The 24,388-nt window shown below is 44.7% G+C and overlaps 1 protein-coding gene across 20 annotated transcripts in view; it reads right to left on the bottom strand.

Annotated features, from left to right (window-relative positions):
* Positions 1 to 24,388, bottom strand: part of cacna1ab (calcium channel, voltage-dependent, P/Q type, alpha 1A subunit, b) — a 178,956-nt gene that overhangs the window by 26,612 nt on the left and 127,956 nt on the right. For 11 of the 20 annotated variants that reach the window (XM_037764557.1, XM_037764562.1, XM_037764566.1 and 8 more), the window contains 7 exons: positions 24,069 to 24,219; positions 22,414 to 22,541; positions 21,756 to 21,852; positions 11,554 to 11,659; positions 10,222 to 10,329; positions 5,739 to 5,842; positions 977 to 1,098 (listed from right to left, as the gene is read on the bottom strand). In XM_037764557.1, the coding sequence (XP_037620485.1) occupies positions 977 to 1,098; positions 5,739 to 5,842; positions 10,222 to 10,329; positions 11,554 to 11,659; positions 21,756 to 21,852; positions 22,414 to 22,541; positions 24,069 to 24,219 (816 nt within the window). Of the gene's footprint in view, positions 1 to 976; positions 1,099 to 5,738; positions 5,843 to 10,221; positions 10,330 to 11,553; positions 11,660 to 17,108; positions 17,206 to 21,755; positions 21,853 to 22,413; positions 22,542 to 24,068; positions 24,220 to 24,388 lie in introns of all 20 variants that reach the window. The other 9 variants (XM_037764577.1, XM_037764559.1, XM_037764565.1 and 6 more) reach the window with 5 other exon arrangements.

The raw sequence follows: 24,388 nt of genomic DNA, 5'->3' as shown, positions 1-24,388 counted from the left end.
TCTGGTGTTTATTAAAAATTAAAGCATATTTATGAATATTATTGTGATGCCAGGGATGTGTTTTAATGTTTTAGTAAACACCTACTGAATAATAGCTTATTACCCAAATTACACCTCCCTACGCGGACTTTGTTGTTCTTTATACTACGTCACCTGACTGCCTGCTTTGCTCCGGTCATAATTACCACGGCCACTAGAGGTCGTCTGACAATAAACGGTGATAGAGTGTTACAGGAATGAGTCCTAAAACCCACAAATGAGTTTAGCACCTCTGGTTCCCTCGTCTGGAAGTCAATGTTTTTTTTTTTTAATTTGTATTTAGTTATTATGTCACATTTAAAGGGACTGTTTGTAACTTTTTAAGCGTATAAATGTACCGGGTCGGGACATATGCGCGCTCGCGTGTGGCCGGAGCCTCTGCTCCACTGCCTGTTCGCCTTCACTCAGACAGAGCGCGCGTTCTCGCGTACTCGCTCCACCTCTAGACGTGAACGCGCGCTCACTCCTCACTGCAGAAGACTTCGTAGCTCTGAGAATATCTAGTGAATGTAGAGTGGACGTTTGTGCAGAAATAATTGCTGCAGCTCCTCCAGACCAACAGAGGTTTCCCGTGTCTTGTGAAGTGACGGGGCTCCGCAGAGAGAAACGTTGTCGTCTCGCTACCGACCGGGTGCCGGTGTCGTCCTGTTCACTCCGGCTGCGGGCGGAGACGACAACGTTCCTCGCTGCGGAGCCCCGCTGCCTCAGCCTGCACTGAAGCAGGAAAAGCCAACACTAGGATCAGCAGTGATTCATGGAGAGAGCTTCGTCTGGTCAGCTAACATTACTGCCAAGCAGCTGGAATATAGAGTGATATTGTGCTTTTAGCTGACGTGTGTCTCCTCACTGTTTTGAGCAATGCTCGTTCATGTATATTTAGAGCGAGCAAGCGCGAGCAACAGGACGCTGACTTTCGTTGACTTAATGGTCTACTCACATGCTGTTGAGGTTGTCTGTCTGGGTGCTGGGGAGGCCGTTGAGGCCTTGACCCCCCTGGCCCTCCGTGCCCCCTCCCTCAGAGGGCGCCTCCATGCGCTGAAACATTAATGGCGTTCGGTTCTGTGTGAGATACACGACATGGCCTGCAGGCTGGCATCAGGCACACTTAGGGGGCAGACACAGGTACACAAACACAGGATGCACTCGCAGCATGCACCCACACGGGGGCGCCATCGGCAAACACATGGCTGTGTGGTATTCGAGGTAAAGCTCCCTGCCAGACGACTGATCTGGGATCTGCTAACCCACACTGAACCGAGCCTTTACCGGCTATTTGACTTTAACATCAGGTTGAATTGATGTTCAGGGACAGAAAGCTGATCTCAGATCTGTGTCAGAGGGGAACTTCTACCTTCATTCGAGGTAAGATTGCTCTTAAATCCAGATTACAATACTCATGAAACACATCATCAAAAAAAGACATTTTACTCAAAACTAACAGTTTGACATCCGTGTGATCCTTCATCTGCCAACACCTTTTGAGTAATATGCCATTTTGTGGACATCTGAACCTGAACTATTGCTTCCATCAGGTCAGAGGTCAGGCAGCTTTCCTCCCAGGGGATCCTGGGTAATGGAGTCCTCCTCGGGAGTGGCTTAAAGGCGACGGTTCATGACTGCTACAGCCTCTGTCATGTCCCTCCACAGCCTGGAAGCTAACGGCTGAATGATTAATGAGTGCAGATGGATCGAGGCCGGTTCAGAAACAGACACACGTCCAAACCTCCGCTGACACATCGGGCTGATCTGCTGGACAGGAAGCTCGTCTGGCTACAATGCACATGCTCAAATGTCTTTAGAATCATTTGTTATTGGGCTGGTGAAGGTGGGAATAGAAGCTTTGCAGCTGCTTCCTTAATCTAAATCTAAACCTAACAAATAAATACAATAAACAATAACAATAAAAGCACTAGATATATCATATCCGCAGGCGAGTATTTCCTATTTTCGCGTTATTTGTCACGCCCCCGGTGTAAGTGCCGTTGCATAAATCAGTTCATGATATATAATTATTAATTGATCCCATAAGTTCATGCAATAAATAAATAAATAAATAGATAATTCATTTAATATAAGGTTAAAAATTTAAATATGATGTGAGTAAAATTATTTGTTTCATACAGTTCAAAATGTGTAACAGGTAGAAGTGTTTCAGTCAAAAGTACATTAGTCCACTGTTTTACGTTCCGCCCCGGAACCAATGTTCCCTGTGTAGTACCACTACGAAGGAATTCATTGAGGGACTGTAAACAATACAACGTGAGTGAAGGAGCAGATGCCTCTCGCGATGCTCTGTAAAGTGTTTAAAGCTATGATTATCGACGTCTGAAGCTAAAAGCAGACCGTCAAAGAGACTTTCAAAAGGACTTTCATGGACTCAAGAACCTCTTTTCAAGACAAGCGGCCAACAAATATTGTTGTTCTACCTGTAAATGCACTTTAATTCATGTTCGCGCCAATTTGTATTTTCCTTTGTTCTCATGCTATGTCAAGTGTATTTTACTGATATGCTTGTGCTATCTTGATTTGTAGTTCTCACGGCGTGTGCATGGCGTGACTAAAAAGTGAAGCATCAGAGAAAAGACGTGTCCAAGCAATAAACGCCCGTATCAAAGAACCGACCTGTGTCTGTGTTGTTGTGAAGAGAGCTACACTCGGTGTGTAAAGACCTTAAGTTAGCTAGTGTTAAAAAGGCAACATTATGGAAGCACAAACACTATTTGGTGGCTGTTGAGTGCATGAAAAATCAGTTTCTGGTCAAAATAGCTCAGAAATTCACCATGAATGTTGACCTTCAAGGTGTTTTTTTTGTGCATTTCACACCTATTGTTGCTGAAGAGCTGTTGTCCTCCAATATGGCTGCCTGAGGGTCTGTTATATCAACTGAAAGCCTTCTATTTCCTCCCTTTAACATGAGACATAACTGATCAGAGAGGCTTTAAAAATGCTGTTTTTGTCTAATCCTGTCCAGAGGTCATGTCCTGTGTCACGGAGGTCAATGGCTCACGTTCGTCTCTGGACAGTCTGGTTCAGCTCTGGCTAGCTCTACTGAGAAAATTCATGGTACAAATGTTCAGACGGATTACGGCGACAACATGAACACCGAACACCGAACACAGACACCGGCTTCGATGGAGCAGCAGTGGCGTTATGCATCAATGAACGGTCCCAGGATTGACTGATTACATACAGAGCCACCGGTCACAGGAACCTCAACTCAACATCCCACCAACCAACCACCACGGTAGACAGACAGACAGACAGACAGACAGACAGACAGACAGACAGACAGACAGACAGACAGACAGACAGACAGACAGACAGACAGACGGACAGACAGACTCATGAACACACAGACGGGAGAGAATGGGTCTCGGTTAGAGCAACTTGGTGACAATCGACCTGGATTGACCAAATAGGGAGAACTTGATAAGTCAAGGTCTCATCTCTTCCTAGAAGGATAAAGGGAGAGCATCAGAGGGACAGAGACGACACGGAGGACAGGAATGAGAGACAACAGAGTGAATGACAGACAAAACATCTGAGACACAGTAACAGCTCAACAAACACTGAAGAGGACGACTGAGACGCGACGGGTAACACACAGGAGGAGAGAGACGAGAACAAACAACTGAGGAATTAAAGAAAAAATCCACCCGCTGGTTCATTTACACTGTTCTCTGTCTAAAAGTCGTCCTTTCCTTTATGTCCTTACTTTTCTTTAATTGACTTTCAGTTTGGGAGGTGCCTTACTACATTTCCTTGGCCAAAACAAACATGACGTGACAACAGCGCGGTGGTCTCGGCGATTTGCAGCCGAGTGTGAAACGGTCGGGAGGAGAGTCCGTACCTCCAAGTCTGAGGCCGCGGTGGATTGCACCCTCCGGGTTGGAAGTGAGTCTTTGCCCCAAGCGAGGGAGTTCAAGTATCTCGGGGTCTTGTTCACGAGTGAGGGTAAAATGGAGCGGGAGATGGACAGGTGGTGCGGTGCGGTGTCAGCAGTTGTGCGGGCGCTGTACCGGACCGTTGTGGTGAAGAGGGAGCTGAGCCGGAAGGCAAAGCTAATAAGGGAACCGTTACATTAATGAAGCAATCTGTAAAGCTTTGGTATGAAGCCGTGTGGGGGTGTGCAGCCGGTGTGCAGCCGGTGTGCAGCCGGTGTGCAGCCGGTGTGCGCGGCGCAGCAGCGCCAGGGGGAAAAGCTTGACCGGAGAGAGACCAGACACACCGCTACCCAACCTTAAAGATCAACGTAAGCACTCTACACATATTGAGTGTCATCTTGTCTTATAAAATGTCCGTTGTAATCGTTAACACCGGTGTTGTCACAAGTGTATTAACCGGTGGGAAACTTTCCTCCATAATCAAAGACGGGCATGTGGACACATAAATACTAAATTGCAAACTAATTTGTGTTCACCGGGGTGTGTCTTTGCTCCCAACTAAACCCTTGGTATTTGATTCTAAGACATCAATCTGATCTTTTAGAAAGTCAAGAACTATTCTGCTATTTAGCTCCACTGTAGCTGTGCTGTAAATATCTCAACATGATAATCAGGATTTGTGTTGGAAATCGTCAAACAGCGAAACCTTTCTAACAGTCTCCTGGTGGTTTTGGGTGGATTCTTTCTTTAAAGTGGTACATTATAAAAACAAAGACACACATAGTGAGAGAGAGAGAGAGAGACATACTGACAGACACACAGACTGGTTAAAGTCCTTGTGTACTGCCGATGTTGAGAGAGCCTGTGTGGACCTGTCCATTCAGTCCAATGGGATGGCTGCATTCAGGAACATACCAACACAAACTGTATTTGTACTGTTCGAAAAAAAGAGACGAACATACTCTCCACCCACCGATGCACTCCTTCGCTCTGCAAAATGGAAATCCCATTTTAAGAAAAGTCAATAATAGACGAGGCTGGCCTCCATTTCATGAGTTAAATTTGGGACTTTGTTGCATCACGTGACTCGCCGGAGCAAACAGGAAGTGTTAACATGAAGTGGAGAGATGTTTCCCACACGTCCGCAGTGTGGATTCAAAATACAGAGACAGCGGGAGCGAGTGCATCTCAAAAAGGCATTCATCGACAAGAAGGGGGAAGAGCACTGACAGAGGACAGAAGGTAAGGCCATGTGGTATCGGTATCATCATCATCATCATCATCATCATCATCATCATCATCATCATCATCATCGCTCAGAACATTACCAACCACATTTGTAAAGTGGTAAACCTTTGTAACGCCTAATCCTCCTCACCGCGTGCAAACGACCCATGGTGAAAAGAAAAAGGGAAAGCAGCGGAGAGAAAAAGGGAAAGGTTGCTGACGAGCTAGAGAACAGCTAGATCCCCTCTGTTAGCAAGCATGATAACAGAAATGACAGGCTGGTGCTAGAGAAAGGACGGAGATTATCATGCTAATAAAGGGAACAGTGCAGGCTGAGAGGGAGGAAAGGTTTGGGTAAACAGGTGATGAAAAGAAAACCAGAGGAAGAGGGGTTGGTTTGGAAGTGTAGCTGGGAGCTTATGTAGGATTGAAATGTGTAAGACATGGTTCTCATGCTTTTAAATCCATAGAAGAAAGGCAGTCCGAGAGGGTTTGTGGGAGCGGTATCAAGAAAAGGAGGACCAGGAGGAGGCGGAAGAGATAAAAGTGTCTCGCTGCGTTGGTGAGTTTCTCTGGGATGGAGTCTACCTGTTCCTCTCGCAGGGCCTGCAGCTTTTTCGTCTTGCTCTGCCGGTAGTACTCCATGATCATCATGGCGGCGTAGATTTTGCCCACCGTCAAGTCTGTGGCTGCTGAGAAAATGACAAGTTACCCTGCAAGATTAGACCCGAGTGAGATGGGACCCTGAGCCGTGGGGGGGGGGGGGGGCGACGGGGGGGATGGGAGTGGGAGACGAAACACAATCATCACATCACCGACACACTGACAATCACAATCACATGCAGAGTCCACCAGCAGCTGGGACAGTTCTGTTTCAGGTCATTCCATGGAGGGACACACTCAGAATCAAGTAAACTGAATGTTCAGTTTCCATCTGGAGCTGACAGAGGAAGGTCTGTCACGCAATATTTGGTCAGTGATAAACAACAATTGTGAGGATTTAAACAGCGCTGGAGGAGCGAAAAATGCAAAATACAGCGAGTGCTCTGGGTCATCACTCACAGAGGCATATTTAGACGGACAAACTTAGACTCATTTTTTCTGGTCTCATTATAATATGCAAAACATTCACCCCTGAGACCTGTACTAAGAAGCAGGATTTGGGGTTAGGGAGGTCACTTCAGGGTTATAAAGGTGAGCAGATCGTGTGATAATATTACACAAATATGAAGAAGTTACAGTCATAATCCAGACTAGAACAACACAGTTTAAACTGACAGATGCAGGAAGGACATCTGGCTGGATGCTGTGGGTGTTTACCGCTTTGAATTATGTTTTTATTTTTTATCTTGATCTCAAGTTCGTTTCACACTGCCGGAGACGGAGAGAAGACTGAAATAGTCACGTTGTTGTCAAAGAGCGTAATGAAGTGTAAGATATTAATCCATCATATTCTGAAAGTTATTTATAATATCACTGCCCCATCTAGACGAATATATCTGACTTTTGAGTTTTCCGTTAAATTAATAAGTCTGTTAATTTACGTATTCACACTTAAGCATTTTCTTTCTTTTGCCAGCTGTTCTTCCTGCATTTGGCAGCTTCAACTGTGATTATGTGTTTAACTTCTTATTATTTGTCTAATATTATAGTTTGTAAATATGTCGCCCTGCTGACAGTAGACTTGTCCATGTTTCATGTGAACGCTCTCACAGCCAGATGGTGAAACCCTGCGTTGATTTACCGAGTTGATAACCAGCGTCGTAGGACTGCTTAGCGGGATCTCGTTTGTTAGTTAAACCAGATAAGGAGAAGATACCCTGGGTATGTTGAACTCCCTTCGTAGTACAGGTCTCTGGAGTCAACCCCATTCTCAATGACTAATAGATTCTTCTAACACACGACTGAAGCCCATTTACAGCATTGATGATATTGTTTTCAAGCACCTGATTCGACTGTTATCAGCTCATTAAATGTGCGTTATCAGTCGCTATAAGCCTCATTAATATGGGTCAGTAGGGCCCTACTACTCCTACTACGTTGTAAAAGTGAAAACGAAACTTAAAAGCAACACGTTTTAACTTGTTGTAAAACTGCGTGCGTGACACGTTATGCTTTGAACACAAACAAAACATTGTGTTTAGGTTTAGGCAACAAAACCACTCTTTTAAGTTTAGGGAACAACATCATGTTTTGGCTTAAAATAACCGCGTTGTGAACACGAAGGCTATACGTTGTTGGTTTCACACGGGATGCAAACCCCGGTCGTCTCCCGGGTGAAAGTACTGTGTTTTGTGCCCAATCCTCCACCTCTCATGGAGTTTCACGCCGTCTATGCTACAGTGTCTCTCTTACGCTTTTGCTCCAGTCATAATTACCACTATCGATAGAGGTCGCTGTCGTCTTCTTTTATTCGTTCTTTAGGTGATCTACCATGTGAATAGATGACAAAACCTACTAGTGGGTGCAGCAGGCCCCTACTGACCCACATCTATGAGACTTATAACTGCTGATAACGTACATTTAATGACCTGATATCAGTATAATCCGCCTTTTTATTCAGTTGTGAAACCAGTTTAATAAGCTAATGATATTCTCCTATATGTATAATTAGGCAAGATAGAGGAAACGGTAAAGGGAACGTGCAGCTGGCAGATTTCTGATTTACCTCCAAATTTGATGGCTGAGATGAGGCATTCAAACTGTGCAAATAAAAGGATAAATAAAGTGGTATTTTGTTGTTTTGAAGCAATGTTGGTAACCGCTGTCTAAACGTTTCCCTGTGAAACAGAACTGAGCTCCCTCGCTGGTGAACAACCAACAAATACAACATCACAACACTGTACAATCATTAACACAACAAAGCCGATAGTCTTTTCACAGGCAGATGCTGTACCTACACCATATATCAGTTAGCATTCTCTTATGACTTCAGTATCTTCTGTCAAACCTGCAGTTTTAATCTCTTCATATTAAGGCTGAGGACCAGGTAGCCACCTCACTAAGAAACACACGGACGCCTCAGTCAAACGATCCCTGGAAAACAGGAGCTCAATGTTTTTCTAAAAACTCTGGACAGGTATCCCCGGAGTTTGGGTGGAAACACGTAGACATTTAAAATCAGAAAAATATTGAGCTTTGTTTTGGTTGTCAGATAACTGAACTGCGTCGCTAACACTGAATGAGCGGCGCCCTGTTTCAAAGTGGCATGGTTACGAGTCTTCCAGCATTAAAACGTGTGATAACATATGACCACACATATCTCAAACCAATGTGTGTAATCAACCATAATAGATGCCATGCAGGTCGCCAAGCAACTTGATGCTTTCTGCTAAACATGCATCGTTGTGCTAGTTTCAATAATCATTCAGATTTACCTGAAAGAGGGTCATTCATCACAATCATTTTATATATACTATCTATTGAACTAGTTTATCTGGTGCTCATTTGTTCCTGTAGTGAAAAGACTTCTATAGAGGATCTTCTATAGTAGGCACCCCCTGATATCAGGACCGTCTGGGTGGGTGGAGACATCAGTGCAGGTGTGTGTGAGCTACGTGTTACTATGTGTCTGTGTGTAGAACTATGTGATAACAATGACGCGGTCGGTTTGCCGTCTGTCTGCGACAGTTGGCGAGAGGTCGAACTGCTCAGCGTCCAACCATGTGGCGAGCGACGCGGCGGAAGACGAGGGAAATAATTGCAGGGAAGCAAGTCGCACTCACAGGGGTTAAGGTCGGCCTGCGTCTTCTCTTGTTGAGGGTAACGAAGGCATTCAGTACATGTTGTGGCCTGTTAGTAGCTGGTATAGCCTCACGGCTTAGTGGTTATTAATTCCCCCAACAACCTAACAACAAATCATTTTACCAGCATAACCTGCGTCGTAGTCTCGCAATACCAGACAATCGGAGGGTGGTGTCTAGAAGGTAACCCCCAAGTTGCTAAAACATGCGAAAACTCTCATGAGACTCGCTGCCTGATGACCTATCCTAACCTTAACCATCTTATGAGAGTTTTGCAATTCGTGCGGTGACCTTCTAGACACGACCCAATCGGAGGTCTCCGCCTACCGAAGTGTGGGGATTTCTAACTGCAAAGTTGTTGCTAGAACGCCGGCGAGAACGGTCGCTAACAAACATGTCCTGAATTTGGACATGCCAATCACAACCGTTGATCTACATGCGTGAGGACGGATTCGGGTGGCGGGAGGTGCCACGTGAAGACAACGCGCTGTTATTGGTGGACGTCATCTAGGACGCGGCTCTGAAGGAGTGAGCCGGAGATTCTTCAGGAATAAAACCTTCTGCACTGAATTAGCAGTGAATGGCTGGCAGCTTTCCACAGACATTGCATGGCAGCTTTCTGCCGCTTGTTTTTGGCGTTGCTGTGCTAGCACTTGTCTGGAGTTATCAGTGACAACGGCCGCAGATCACAGGGAATATGGAGAAACAACAGTAGCAGCAGCCGAACGCTGCAATGTTTACGAAAGGAACAAACCAATAACAGCTGTTCTGCTATTACCAGAGCATAGCGGGGCGAAAGACATGATGTTTTGCCATGAGGTTGACGGCCATAAGGACAAAGGCCATGCATTCCCTCTACCAGGGGTCACCTTGGGAGCAATAATGTACCTTAGAGGTATGGCTTGATGGTGACACCAGAGATCAGAGGGTCACCAAAACCACCTGGGTCCATGCTCTGGAGACAACGATTATTGCCATTGATCAAGTGTTGGTCAAAGGACCATTTTGACCTAATGGCAAGGGAGTCTCCAAAATCCATTTCATGGCAATCCAGCCAGAGATACTTTGCTATTAGACGGACGCTTGGATAAACAGCATCTACATTGGTGTATATATGTGTTTATATATGTATGTATTTATATGTATGTACAGTATGTGTGATTATACTGTAGTAGCCTGATCAGGAGATGCGAAGCAGTGAATGACACTGGCTGGTAGAAGCTGTCCTCTTGGTGAGTTGGTGATCGGAGACACACGCACGCACACACGCACGCACACACACACACACACACGCACACACCACTATGCCGCCATTTTCTGCAACTTACCCTTGTGCGGTGTAACCAGCAGGTCCAGAGTCTTCTGAGATAAGTTCGGCCAAATGGCCATCATCTCCTTTCTCAGCTCCGCATCCATCTGGTGCTTGTCTGCACCGCCTGGGTGGCAACGCCAACCACAGTGCCCCACACACACACACACACACACACACACACACACACACATCAAACAGTTGCATATATCCATACACCCCCACACACACACACACACATTAACACAGGGCAAAGAAGGTACAGACCAAAAGAAATATATTTATCCATTCATGCGTTCACACATTCGCCCAAAAACAAAAAGGTTATTTGTTAGTGTCAGAATTGGCTGAATATTGTCATATTATAATAATAATCTAGAGCATTCTTGTTGAAGAGAAACAGAGGTGAAAAGTCATAACCCAAGAAGGTCACACAAGAAAGTAACTGCAATGAACAGAGGCCCTGTTCAGACCTGGTGTTAACATGCGTCCTCAGTGATCGGGTCACAAGTGGACAGTACAGGTGTGAACGCACTCAAGACGCATTGAGATCGGATCTTTCAGACCACATTGAGAGTCTTGTCTGGGCCTCATATGACCACATTAAGGACCGCCTACTCTACTGACGTCTGCTGGGATCCGCGGGGTCTCTGACGTAAGCACTTGTCTCCCTCGCAGCATGGAAACGGTCTCTGTGCTCTGCTGTATCCTGTTGGTACGACTGCATTTTATTAAAATATATCTTATCTATAGGCTACATATCTACAGACTGTCAGACTAGACACAGGAAGAACTGTCGGAGATGTGTCGGTGTTTTTGTTCCGCTGCTTTGCACGGAGCTGACACACATCTGCCAACTTGCTCTCTCTCCTCCCCGGCTCTCTGAAGCTCTGTTTCCTGGCAAAGGCAGCGGTGCCAGCGGTGCACACAGCCTGTATTCTGAAGTTGCGCTTTTGAAACAAGACGTTTTTAAACATTCTAAAAGTGTCCCGGTTTATTTCCTATTGTAGTGTATGTAAATAACATCAGCTGACAGGAAGTAAACATGGACCCACACCGTTGCCTAGCAACGCAATTCCGTTGTAATGCACTAAAACGGAGTGTTTCAGACAGAGGGTGAATACAGGTATATTCAGACAGACAGGATGAGGAAAATTGTTTGTTTTTTTAACATTACAGCATGTAAACATGTTCTAGTAGAAACATAAAATACAAGTTTGAACCTGAAAATGAGCACGATATGGGACCTTTAAAGCTGTACTCTTGTGTTCGCATCACTCAGGACGCATGTTAACGCCAGATGTGAACAGGGCCAGAGAGTAAAAGGGTTGATAGTACTTTAGGGGCGTACCCTTGGCGATCTTTATGTCCAGTGCCGTCCTGATCAGAGCCATGAGGGTGGAGTTAAAATGCACCGAGTTGTCGTCGGCAACCGGCAGATCCATGCGCAGCAGCCTCTGTGGAGAGCCAGTCGGGATGAGAGGATGAGAAAGGGACGTGTCCTGGCTAAAAGTGTGACGTGCCTGAACCTCCGGGAAGCGGGGCAGGGGTGAGGGGTTGGGGGGGGCAGGGGGTTGAGAGAGCTCCATAGACGACAGCCAATCAGAGGACTGGATTCGTCCGGGTTTTAACTTAACGTTCGCTAAGATTTAGAGTTAAGGCAAGGATGACTAGGTGTGAGATCTGATATCAGTCAGTCAATTTTGAGTTTTAAAAGATGAATAAACATGTGCTATATTATCATGTGTTGAGTCTGCTGCACAGGTTTTTTTTAATTTCGTCAGTGCATGAGCATTTGCTTGAGGAAAGAATAGACGAGTCTCTGCGTCTCCTGTGTTTCCAGTGATACTCTACCAAACAGCACAGCTATCCAATGAGGGCCATCTGCTGCTAAGCAACTGTGAGAGCCGAGAACCACAAGGAAGAACAATCGGAGCCAAAATGGCCGCCGACCCAACCTGTGCCCATGTTCCCTAAATGTGTGAATGCATTGGCGCATTTACACATCTCTGTTGTTACACACATGTAGATATAAAACAGTACACATACACCGACCCAACCCCCCGCCCCCCTCCAACCCCCCACTTACACACAATTATTATCACAGACTGCAATTAAGGGCGCTTAATTGGAGTCCTTTGAAGACAAAATAGGTCGACTGGAGAACAATAACAGTATCACTGGTGTAATTCTGCTATTTTTCAGGAGACTGCTGTCGTTGTATTTAACTGAGGCATCTGCTATAGAGCTCCCCCTACCCTGTAAGGAGGTTCCCTGTCTTTACAAGTCTATACTGTACCAGGTAAAACCAATGGAGAAACCCGCGGATAGAACGAAACAAGCCGGGCCTCGGCCGGGGCCCGCTTGCCGTTCCTATCCCGACCGGTTGGCATCCATTGGATTTACCTACGAACATGAGCGTTGGGCACTCACGATGGCAAGCACGGTAGTACGATGGCGGTGGGTTGTGTGTGTGCATGCTCGTGTGTGTTCCTGAGTGTGTGCGAGTGTCAGGCATGCCCCGAAGCCAAGTGTGCGGCAGGCGGAGGGCATCGGCCAACATCCACAGCGCTCGGCAGGCAGCAGGCAGTCGCCCGTAGCCATGCGACAGAGAGTGCGACGATTGCATGCAACACAACACCCCCCCTTTAGAAATAATCCCACAAACCCGGACACACAAAACATGCAACATGCCTTTACTTCACTCCCGTTATCTAACCCCAACTCTTCCCACCTATAGCCCGCTACCCCCCCACCACGACTTCCCTGAAAACCCACTTTCACAATACAAGTAGCCGTGCATCCGCACAAAGAGAGTATCCTCAATCCCACTGGATTGATCCTACTGATTGACATTCTTTTTTTATTTTGCTCTCTACATTTTTACATCCATGGTTTCCCTTAAATCAAAGTCAAATTTGCGATGGTAGTATTTCAAGTCAAGGTCTCTCTCAATGCCAAACGGGTGCAGTGTCTTAAGGGGGTGTCAAAGTTAGAGAGGATTAGAGTTGTGGCATTCCCTGAAAGAAGAAAAAAAATCATAGAGAAGATCAAAAAGAGATGACTGACGTCCTTTCTGGTTTTGTTTTTGGACCAACCAGATGTTTTTTTTTAGTAGTAGTAGTAGTACTGTAGGGTAAAGGGGGACGGGGGTCTATCGAAGGGGGACACATGGTAGGGACAGCGGTTAGTGGAGTTAAACTAGGCGGCTCTAAGCTTTGCTTCATGAGATGTGGTTACAGATAAAAAGGGAAGGGCGAGAATGAGGAGGGAGAGGAGGAATCGTGAAAACACTGAAAGAGTAAAAGAGGAATCAATTGGAAATAACAGAGAGAGGAGTGTGTGTGTGTGTGTGTGTGCGTGCATGTGTGTGTGTGTGTAGATAGAAAGGAAAGGAGAGAAAATTACAAGAACAAGACAAGAGATAAAGACGAGGACTAAAAACAACACTGACATAAGTTTACTGAGAAGAGGTCAGCGAGACACAGATATCAAAACTACTTGTTCCAGTAAAGGTGAGGCCTTGTGTCCACTAAAGGGAAGATCAGGAACTTTGGCTAGAAGCATTATGATCAGTGTCGGAGATGTCTAACCTTCCCCTCTCTGTTCTGACAAGAAACCAAGAAGACTTTCTGATCTCAAAAGGTCCTTTAATAGACTTCTTTTTTTTTTCCTGTGAAACTGTATCAATGAATACTGGAGGGCTTTGATGGGCTGAAGTATGTGATGGGGACCACTGCAGATACAGGTGGACATACTGGAGAGACAGAAGAAGAAGAAGACAGAACAGGAAGGTCGAGACAGAGCGGGCTCGGATGGACAGAGGGACAGCTGTGACGAAATGAAGATGGATGCTGACTGCTGACAGACAAGTGGACGGAGAGGCAGAGGGACAGAAGACTGACAGAAGGAGAGAAAATTGAAAAGGTAGGAAGATGACGAGGAGAAAAAGACGAAAGAAAAATGCGAGAAAGAAAAGTGAGAAAACTAGAAAGAGACAGTAAATGGCTGAAAAACTGACACCCAGATTCAATAACAGTTTAGCACAACGGAGCGTTTGATCATCCTGGTAACAGAATAGTTCATATTATTATGCAGGTAATGTCACGAGCAAGTTAGGCAAGTAAGGAGAGAGATTTCCATCTAAGTACGACTCAATACTTTTTTGGTACTGACCAGAAGAAGATTCATTATATAGATTAGATTTAAGACTATTTTACGTTTTCATGTACGCCGTGTTTCTCACAGGAAGGAATTGAATCAAGTATCAAATATGGGTGCAAATATGCAACGTAATCTAAAACAACAGCTGGTATGATTCATTATGAAAAGTTATTTTTCATGCGTTTTCCTACAAATATCCAGCAATCTGTATAATAATCTAATCTCTAATAATAATAATATAATAACTCCGGAAGTGGTGTAACTTAAAGTGAGAGTTGACGATGTTATCCAGTATACACTATTTGTTATAATGCTACTTTCAAATTATGCCAACCTTTAAGTACAGAAATACGTAACAAATAAATCAACGTTGAATTCTGGTTTCTCACGGAGTATGAAGAGCGGTCTCCTGGGTGTTTTCTGATCCATCCCGACCTCCTCCATACGCGGCGTTTATCGCTCTTTATACTTCCTGGTTCACAATCATGGGGATTATACGCATTGATTTTGTTTATAGTTTGTTTTATATTCATAGTTCGGTTATATACGAATTATAGTGCATTACTTTTCATAGATATAGCTACGAACAGTGTACGAGAACTAGGGATGCACCGATACCAGTATCGGGTATCGGGTCCGATACTGTGCTCATGTACTCATACTCGCAAAACGGCTCCGATACAACGGCACCGATACCACTTTACGGCAGCGTGACGTTAACCTCTCGTCACCATCTTTCGGGTCCTCACGCTCCACCTCCCTGACGGTGCGGGCGAGACGGGCCGGGATCCCACCTCAGGCGGCGCACGCCAGCCCTCACTTTCATTGCGCCACAGGGTTTTGCTTGCACCCTCTGACTCGCGCGTGCGTTAGACTCCTTGGTCCGTGTTTCAAGACGGGTCGGGTGGGTTGCCGACATCGCCGCAGACCCCGATACTTTTACGTGGGCCGCGGCACGACGCGGTTGGGGCGCACTGAGGATAGTCCGCACTGGGAGCAGGGAGCCCCGTCATGGTGCGGCGAGGTCCAGTCGGGGAGCGCTGTAAAGCTGAGGCCGCGAGCCACCTTTGCCCCAAGCCTTTCCAAGCCGACCTAGAGCCGGTTGCGGCGCACCGCCTCGTATGCGGGACTCCCCAGCCTGCCGTGTGTCGCCCTCCAGCTGGCTGTTAACGAGGGTCTTTCGGCACAGAGAAGTACTCGTATCGGTACTCGGTATCGGCGAGTACCCAAATGTAAGTACTTGTACTCGGTCTGAAAAAAAGTGGTATCGGTGCATCCCTAATGAGAACAGCCTGAAATAGGTTAGCTTAGTTAGATGAGCTTTACAGCTGATGCACACACCACACAGTGTTCATTGGTGATGCCTTTGTGGTGCTACTGTACTTTTCAGGGTTTCTTGGCTCCACAAACATGATCAGAAATATTATAGGAACTCTTTGCTCTTTGCTGAGGCGTCACATCTTTTCAATACTACGTTGGTGAATCTGGATGTCAACATAAGAAAGAGAAGGATAGAGAGGATAGACAGAGTCGGGCTCTATGGTGGAGAGAAAGAGTGGACAACAAGACAACGAGGCAGTGGATGCTGAAATGCTCGACCCAAATCTTTACCCCGGTGGTCTGAGGCACAAAGAGAAGCCAACGACGCCGACGTTTCCTTGGGTGTTAAAAAAAAAAAAGCATCTTGGAAAAAAAGATGAAAAACTAGAAGGGCCAGAACTTTTCCTTCTCATTTTATTATTATTATTAATATTATTATTAATATTTGTATGTGCACAGTGTGTATGTGTGTGGTACAGTAACGTTGTTTATGTGCCATCCACAGGAATAAGAGACGCAGAGAACTGAAGACAGACACCCTTGCCGGTCCTTCTGTACCCGCATCGTAAGCAAATACTTGAACTTTAGATGTTGTTTGTTTGTATTTCTTACTGTGAAACAATATACATAATTCCATATATATGCTCACAAAGAATATCAGTATTGTCCACAAGCAATTGGTTGTCCTGGTAAAAATGAACTGCAACTAATAATACCTGTAACACATCATGAGATATTTGGTTTTATGTCAACAATGGTTGAACAAAACAATATTTAATATAATAAATCATATTTTATTTCTGCAATATGCAATGTGGTAAAAAATATGCAGATTTAAAAACTATCAAAGGAAGTTTTCTTACTTTTTAAGTTCCTTAATTTGTTATGGAAAAGGGGAATTCTTTGTCAGATCTGTGCTCTCTTAAATCTAGCTTTTTCTGACTGGACTTTGGTGCGTGCGTGCGTCCGTGCAGGTTGCAGAAGGACTGGCAAAGCCTCCTCCGTTCCTTTACTCCTGCGGCCTGACGGGGGGAGGAAATAAAAGAAAGAGGATTGACTACCACTCCACTATCACTTCACTTCACTGCACGACAAAAGCCCATCCCTCCATCCCCGCGGTCGGAGAGAGAGAAGAGAGGACAGCGCTCACCACCACCACAACCACCACTAACAGACAATGAGGAGAACACCGCTGGGAGGAGGGAGGGAGGGAGGTGGAGGAGAGGAGGAGGAGGAGAGAGGAGGACGGGCTGGTTTCAGCAGAGAAAGAGAGGAGAGGTTCACCTCCCCAGCGATGGGGAGGTTTCAGGACGGAGATGGGAGGGGGGAGAAAAGGAGGGAGGAAGAGAATGAAGGGAGGGAGAGGAGTAGGTGGGGTGGTGGTTGAGGGGGGTGGAGGGGTAAGGTGGGGGGCGAGTCTACCTTATAGGCGACCCGGGCGGGACACCTCTTCCCGAGGCCTAGCGGCGGACACATGTGTCTTAGCATCTGATACATGTCTGTGTAACTGATCCGGCCGCTGGGGTGGCCACAAACACACACACACACACACACACATCACATGCATCCAAACACCCGCACGCCACACACACACGACAGACAGAACAAACAAAGACGGACGACGTGAAAACGGTAAAAAGAAAAATGATGAAGGGGGGGGTAGGGGAGAGGGAGGACGATGGAGAGGGAGGGAGGACGAAGACGTACAGAGGTGTGTTTGGAGGAGGAGACATGAGGAGAAAAAAGAAAGAAACCGACAAAGGAAAGGAAGAGGGGGGGAAACAAATACACAGAGGTTATTGTTTTGGTCGCTGTGGATATGTGGTTGCTGTGGTGAGAGAGAAAGAGAGAAAGAAAGAGCAAGAGAGAGAACGAGGGAGTGTGTTACGTGGCTTCTAGTCTGGTTTGTCATAAAGTTGGGGGAGAGGAGAGGAGAGGAAGGAAGGAAGGAAGGAAGGGAGGGAGAAAGGTTGAGGGGAGAATTGGAGGAGGAGGAGGAGGAGGAGGAGGTGTTATTTAGTTTAGTTAGTTGTTGAGATACCGTTCTATGCGAGGTGAAAAGGGGATTTGGGTTTTGTTTTGGTCTTTGCCCTCTTTCGCCGCTCGGATAGAACTGGCAGCGGGGCTTCTAGCAGGCAAAGAAAAGCACCGCTGCAGAGATCGGAGTGAGTCACAACGACAAGTCAATGCAGTCTGTTACTGAGGCTGCGTGTCCACCGGGGGAACCTCTGCTCACAGCTGCCCCTCCAGATGTTCGTGGGATACGCCAACGGTGCTAACAGCTATAGGTCTCGGCCTTTATTAGAAGGTCAGTTCACCCTCATCACTAAACCTTTCACCTCTCGTGACATCCAGCTATGAGGAGAGTTTCAGTTTCACCGTGTGAAACATACCAGATGTCTGTCTCCACTTCAGTTACAATGAAGGTGAATGGAATTTAGTTTCTAGTGCTCAGAGCATTGGGACTTAAACTTATTATATTTGTCATATGACAGTGTCTCAGTTACTCAGGATAATCCGTCGACTTCACTGTGAACAGATTCAATGTGACACTTTAACCATGTAAGCGCAACAACAAGTGCAAAGTGGTCGGTCTCCAAGTCTCCAAGCGCACCTTCTAACCTCGGACTTCTTTTCAGACTTTTCTTCTGCATTGTTTCAGACATTTTTCGGACCAACCAGTGGCCCCTTGCTGGATGTTGTCACCGCTCTCTCCCCTTTCCAGTCTATCTGTCTTGTCTGTCAAATAAAGGCTAAATAGCTACAAAAAAAAAAATCTTAAATCAAGAATTTTTCTGACTTTTTTAAGATTTTTTTCGGTGTTTTTTTGGACATTTTTCTGACTTTTCTTCTGCATTTCTTCTGTCTGTCAAATAAAGGCAAAATAGCTTGCAAAAAATCTTTAAAAAAAAAAACGTAAAACCGCGACAAACTTTCCCTCGAGATATAATTCCCAAAGCAGTTTTCGAAAAATTCCAGAATTGTTTCGGTCTTTTTTTGGACATTTTTCTGACATTTTTTTTTTTTTACATTTTCTAATTTTTTTCAGACGTTTTTAGGACCCCAGGTTGGGAACCACTAATGTAGGTGATTAAAGGAAGGGACCACTATTTATTTATTTTTGTAGGTTTTTTAATCCTTCTGTATCTTCCCAGTGGTGTTCATTATGTATTCAAATCCGAACATTGAAATTTTGTTCAAAGTACGTATGTTTTAGCGTCAACATGCTGTTTTCCCCAAGCCCTTCAAAAAGCTTTTTTTTATTATTTAATTTATTAACTTATTTGTTCATCATGTGGAAATATAAATAAAATCAACAAAGCATCTGAGCTCAGTTGAACCATGTAGTATTTGCTCACGCCACGAGATAGCCTCACGCAGTTTCTATAAGTAAATATAAATACTCAGACTCAGCATATACAACTGAACTATGTGCATGGCTAGATATAAGTTGTAAAATATGTTGTTTTTTTTATGATTTGGGTGAACTGACCCCAAAAACTGCAGCGCCTTAAAAAAGACCCTCGATTCGTCCCACGAGCATCCGTCGACACAGGAAGTTAATAAGAGGTACCTGGTGGACACAAGAGCTTTTCTATCCAGAGTCCCTGCCCCGAACCACACACACACCCTGCCCCTTTCCTTCTTTCCCCAGACACCAGAGCCACAAACAGAGCAGGTTTGGCCATATGATTATCAAAGTATTTCATTCAGCAGCAGTAATAAGTAAACTGTTTCCATAAGGCCTGTTACATTCTCTACTCAAGGTGTGCCAACACAAGCACGTGGGACACAAAGGCTCTCTGCTTACATGACAAACAGGGGAAGTAATGGCAATGGGATCTGGGACGGGAGTATTTAAGAGAAGGAACAACGTAAGCTACAGATCAACGTAGGTTAAGCATGCAAGATGACATTGTTTTTACATGAAATAACTTCTTCATTGAAGTTTTAGTAACTTGATATCGCTGCAAATGTTGGACTTATTTCACCGTGCAATGAGCACCGTGTGCATTTCCCTTTGCATTGTTGTGTGCTTTCTTTAAGAAGAGCTTGTAACAGGCCTAACACTCGTTTTGATTCCTTAAAGCCACCGTGTGTAAGATTTAAAAATTCTGACTTACAGTACACACAGTGGCTTTAAAATGATTAAATTAAATATTATAGGCTGTGGTTCACAAATGTGCCACGGAGGCAAATGAACCTGCAGTTTTTCATTCCACCAAACCACAACAGCAGCTGATATCACCTGCTTTAATGTGTGGAATGATCTGAGTGCACCCGTCTCCTACAAAGTGACGTTCCCATACAACTAAACAGCAGTTACATTTTGAAGGAAATGTATTTTCTCCCTGTTTACTTTGGCAGTTTTAAAAGGTTTTAAATACCTGGTCTACGTTGTAAATTGAAACAAAACTACTTTGTTAGGTTTAGTTAAAAACATCATGATTTGACTTAAAATGACGACGTTTGTTACGTTGTTATTAAACTACAGATGAATTAAAATGAGTGAATGATGACATAAACATTGGTCTCCTGGTTGAAAATCCTGTTTGTTTGACCCATCCACCACCCCCACCTCCTCCAAATGCGGACTTCCGCGGACTTTCCATTACAAACGTATTTATAATACGCCAAAAACAGACGTAATGGTGCGCCCAGGTAGCTCACATGGTGGAGCGTGAGGCTCACATTTTTCAGACTTTTTTCCAGAATTTTTCAGACTTTTTTTAGTCTTCTTTTGGACATTTTTCAGACTTTTTCAGACATTTTTGGACACTTTTTGGAATTTTTTCTGAAATTTTTCTGAAATTTTTCTAACTTTTCTTCCATATTTTTTAGGATATTTTCAGACTTTTTGTCGGACCTACCAGTGGCCCTTTGCTGCATGCCGTCACCACTCCCTCCCCTTTCCAGTCTATCTGTCCTGTCTGTCAAATAAAGGCAAAATAGCTAAAAAAAAATCTTAAATCAAAAAATATTTCTGAGTATTTTAAGAATTTTTTCGGTGTTTTTTTGGACATTTTTCAGACTTCTTTTTGGACATTTTTCGGACCTTTCAGTGGCCCCTTGCTGGATGTCGTCACCCGTCTCTCCTCTTTCCAGTCTATCTGTCCTGTCTGTCAAATAAAGGCAAAATAGCTAAAAAATAAAAAATTTAAATCAATATTTTTTCTGACTTTTTTATAAAAAATTTTCAATGTTTTTTTGGACATTTTTTGGACTTCTTTTAGCAAAATGGCTTATAAAAATCTTTAAAAAAACATAAACTGCGACAAAATTTCCCTCGAGATGTAATTCCCAAAGCAGTTTTGGTTGTAATGGAAGATACTTGTTAGGAGACAGGGCTGCTGTGTGAGTGACTATAAACAAACCTGCAGACTCTTGAGCCTCAATGACACATGGCTGTAAAACACTGGCCTGTAGCTAACAGCTACGAAGGTTAGCGTGGTGACAGTACTCAGACCAAGCCCTCTCTGCATAAGTCTCTGTACTAAAGTAACCTCCCCCCCCCCCCATCACCCGAACCCCAACCCAAACAAGAACAATGCACATTGCTCGACCATTTTCTGCCCAGGCAAAAATTAGACAGCAAGCAGAAATCAAAGACAATGGCTGACTGGAGTCTAGACTCTGGTGATCTTTACATACTAGTGAATTAAAAGTGAACACATCGGTGTCATTTTCCCAGCGTTCAGTCAGAAGACAATAGCGAGTGCAGTGCACCACCTCATGCTTCACACACACCGCTATCGGTGTGAGCGTGTACAAGAGTGTGTGTGTGTGTGTGTGTGTGTGTGCATTTCTGCATTGTCCCAAACATTCTCATTGTCATATCAGAATGCATATACAACAGAAACCCCCCCCAAAAATGATTCAATGGTGAAATGATTAAAACAAACTGAATAATGCAAACCCAAACAGAAAAATCAAACCAAATGAAATCAAAAAAGTTGAAGAAGGAAAGAATTTGTTTTTTAAAAAAGTGATAAAGAGCGACATTCATTCCAGTCTCTTAAAGGCGAGCAGGTTGCGTTTAAGTTTGTGCTTTAGGGGTTTGGTCCAAACCTTGCAGGCCACCCTATGTGGGCATTTCTTGCCAAGGCCCAGGGGAGGGGAGATAACTCGCAATAAACTGTACATATCCTTATAATGTATGCGCCCGCTGCAAGAAAAATACAAGGAGGGGAGGTTAGGTGAGGGAACACACAGAATACACAGAGAGAGAAAGAAATAATAAAGAGAGAGAGGAAGATGATAGAGGAGAAGAAGAGCATTTATTTACACTGAGAAAAAGAGGTTGCTCTCACGCATGCCCACAGACACTCATTACAGAGGACTGAGGAGGAAGAGGAGAGGGTCACATTCATCTCAACTGCACTAACTGAGAGAGAGAAACAGGGAGATAACTCTCTCCTCAGACCAGCCAGCTTTAACAGACCCACTTTTAACTGCTATCATCACATGATGCAGGTCCTGTTTCATCTTAACACGTCTCAGACGAGACCGTGACTCCGGTCTTTTCCCCGTTTTCGGGGACGGGAGAGAAAGTCAAGAGTTACTTTACATTCAGCATTAACGTGTGAAGACACATCTAATGTGGGCTAACTTAGTTTTACATCAGCACCATGTGTGTGCTATGATACACTATGATACTTCATGTGTGTGTGTGTTTCTACATTTGTATTGTTTTGACTTTGTATGAGTGTGCGTGTGCGTCACTCACCAGGCGGCGGGGTCGTACTCGGCCCATATCCTTACATACTCGTCCAGGTGATGCGGCCCCAGGATAGAGGAGTCTCTGGTCAGGTACTCAAAGTTGTCCATGATGACGGCCACGAACAGATTCAGCATCTGGAACGAGGACGAGGTAAACAAGCTCATCATGTTACGGTTCAATAATCAAACACTAATAAAAGACAGGGATCATGGATGTAAAGCTCCATCTCCACCGCAGGAACTTCTCCACGAAACTAAGAAACAGGCCCTGGTCGGGGGGGTAGTACTTTCTGGAAGTACAGGAACTTTCTGGGTGGAGTTTGCAGAGATGACCGTCGCCGATAGGTCAAACACACACACAGCGCCGCTGCTTCAACTGTACCGCTTCATTCATAAAACAAGGAAGTATTCTAGTATCGATTCAGGACCATTTTACGACGAGAGGAGAGCATTTCTCTTTGTTTGATAACATTAAAAGTAAAATGAACCGACATGAACTGCAGGCTGCAGAGTTTGTTTACCGCCGTGACCAGCAGCAGCTATCGTCACACGTCAGGTTGCTTTTTCATACGTCAGCGGACTAAACTGCCTAATCTTCACAGGTCTTTGGACCGCGGTGGAAACTTAGACAACAGTGGGCTGAAGGAACCTTTTAGTTCCTTGAAAAGTAGTTCCATGGACTAAAAGTCACAACATGGTCGCCATCTTTGTATGGAGGACCGAAGCTGCCAAAATAAATAAATAAAATGACTTGATGAATCAATTAATATGGCATTGTTTGGGACATTTTTCGGGCTTTTTTCGGACCAACCAGTGGCCCCTTGCTGCATGTGGTCCCCCCTCGCTCCTCTCTCCAGTCTATCTGTCCTGCCTGTCAAATAAAGGCATCTTTTCGGACATTTACATTGAATTCGTACAGTTAAAATAAATGCAGTCATTCATTTTCTCTTTAATTTATTTATATATATTTAAATGTATTTATTAATTTTCACATTATTTATTTTTGAAATGTATATATTCATTTTAAATTAATTAATTAATTTATTTATAAGTTTCTCTTTGCATCGCCCCCTATTTATTTCCCCAAACTTATTTATTTCTGTATTCTTTTCTTTGTACATTTATTTATTGTTTTGGGTGGCAGTAGCTCAGTCAGGTTGGGAACCGGAGGGCCGCCGATTCATCTCCACACACAACCAAGTACAAAGTGTGGACTGGTAGTTGGAGAGGTGCCAGTTCACCTCCAGGGCACTGCTGAGGTGCCCTTGAGCAAGGCATCGACCCACCCAGACTGCTCCCCAGGCGCTGTATAGTAGCCGCCCACTGCACCTAATAAAATAATTGATTTGATTCATTATGTCCTTCAAAGTGTCCCAACCTTTCGCCTATTGATTAATCGACATCAGAGAGCATAGATCGACGATACACGCCACGCTCACATCAGAAATGGTAGTCTCGCATAGCCAGACCATAATACATCCATGATCTCCACACTTCGTCTGAGCGCTGTGCCGGCGCTGGAGATAGAAATGTCTTCCCCCCAGTCCGGAGATCGCTAGAGAACCGACGTCTCGATTCCACACGCTCTCGTTTGTTTTCTTCACTGTGATTATTGAACCGGTTTTAAGGGACATTGTGTGTTTTTATTTATTTTTTTCTCACCAGGAAAGAGCAGAGGAAGATGAAGGAGACAAAGTAGGTGTAGGCAAAGGTGCTGCCACATTCAGGTTGTGAGTTCCCTGAGGCCTGGTCGCATTCCTTCCCACCGAGGCAAGCCAACATAATGTCGTGCCACGCCTCGCCCGTAGCGCTCCTGCATGACGGGAAAACACACAGCGAAACATTAAAAAGAGTCAGCAGAAGGAGGCATCAACGGTCACTCAAACATACACTTATTGTCAATCTAGCTAGGAAAGCCATCCATCCTCTGAATGCTCTAGGTCTCTAGTCTGATCCATCCATCCTCTGAATGCTCTAGGTCT

The sequence above is a fragment of the Sebastes umbrosus genome, chromosome 3 (assembly GCF_015220745.1).
Source record: "Sebastes umbrosus isolate fSebUmb1 chromosome 3, fSebUmb1.pri, whole genome shotgun sequence".
In the NCBI taxonomy this organism is placed as follows: Eukaryota; Metazoa; Chordata; class Actinopteri; order Perciformes; family Sebastidae; genus Sebastes; species Sebastes umbrosus.
The sequence above is the reverse complement of the archived record's forward strand: the minus strand, read 5'-3'. Positions and strand labels throughout refer to the sequence as shown.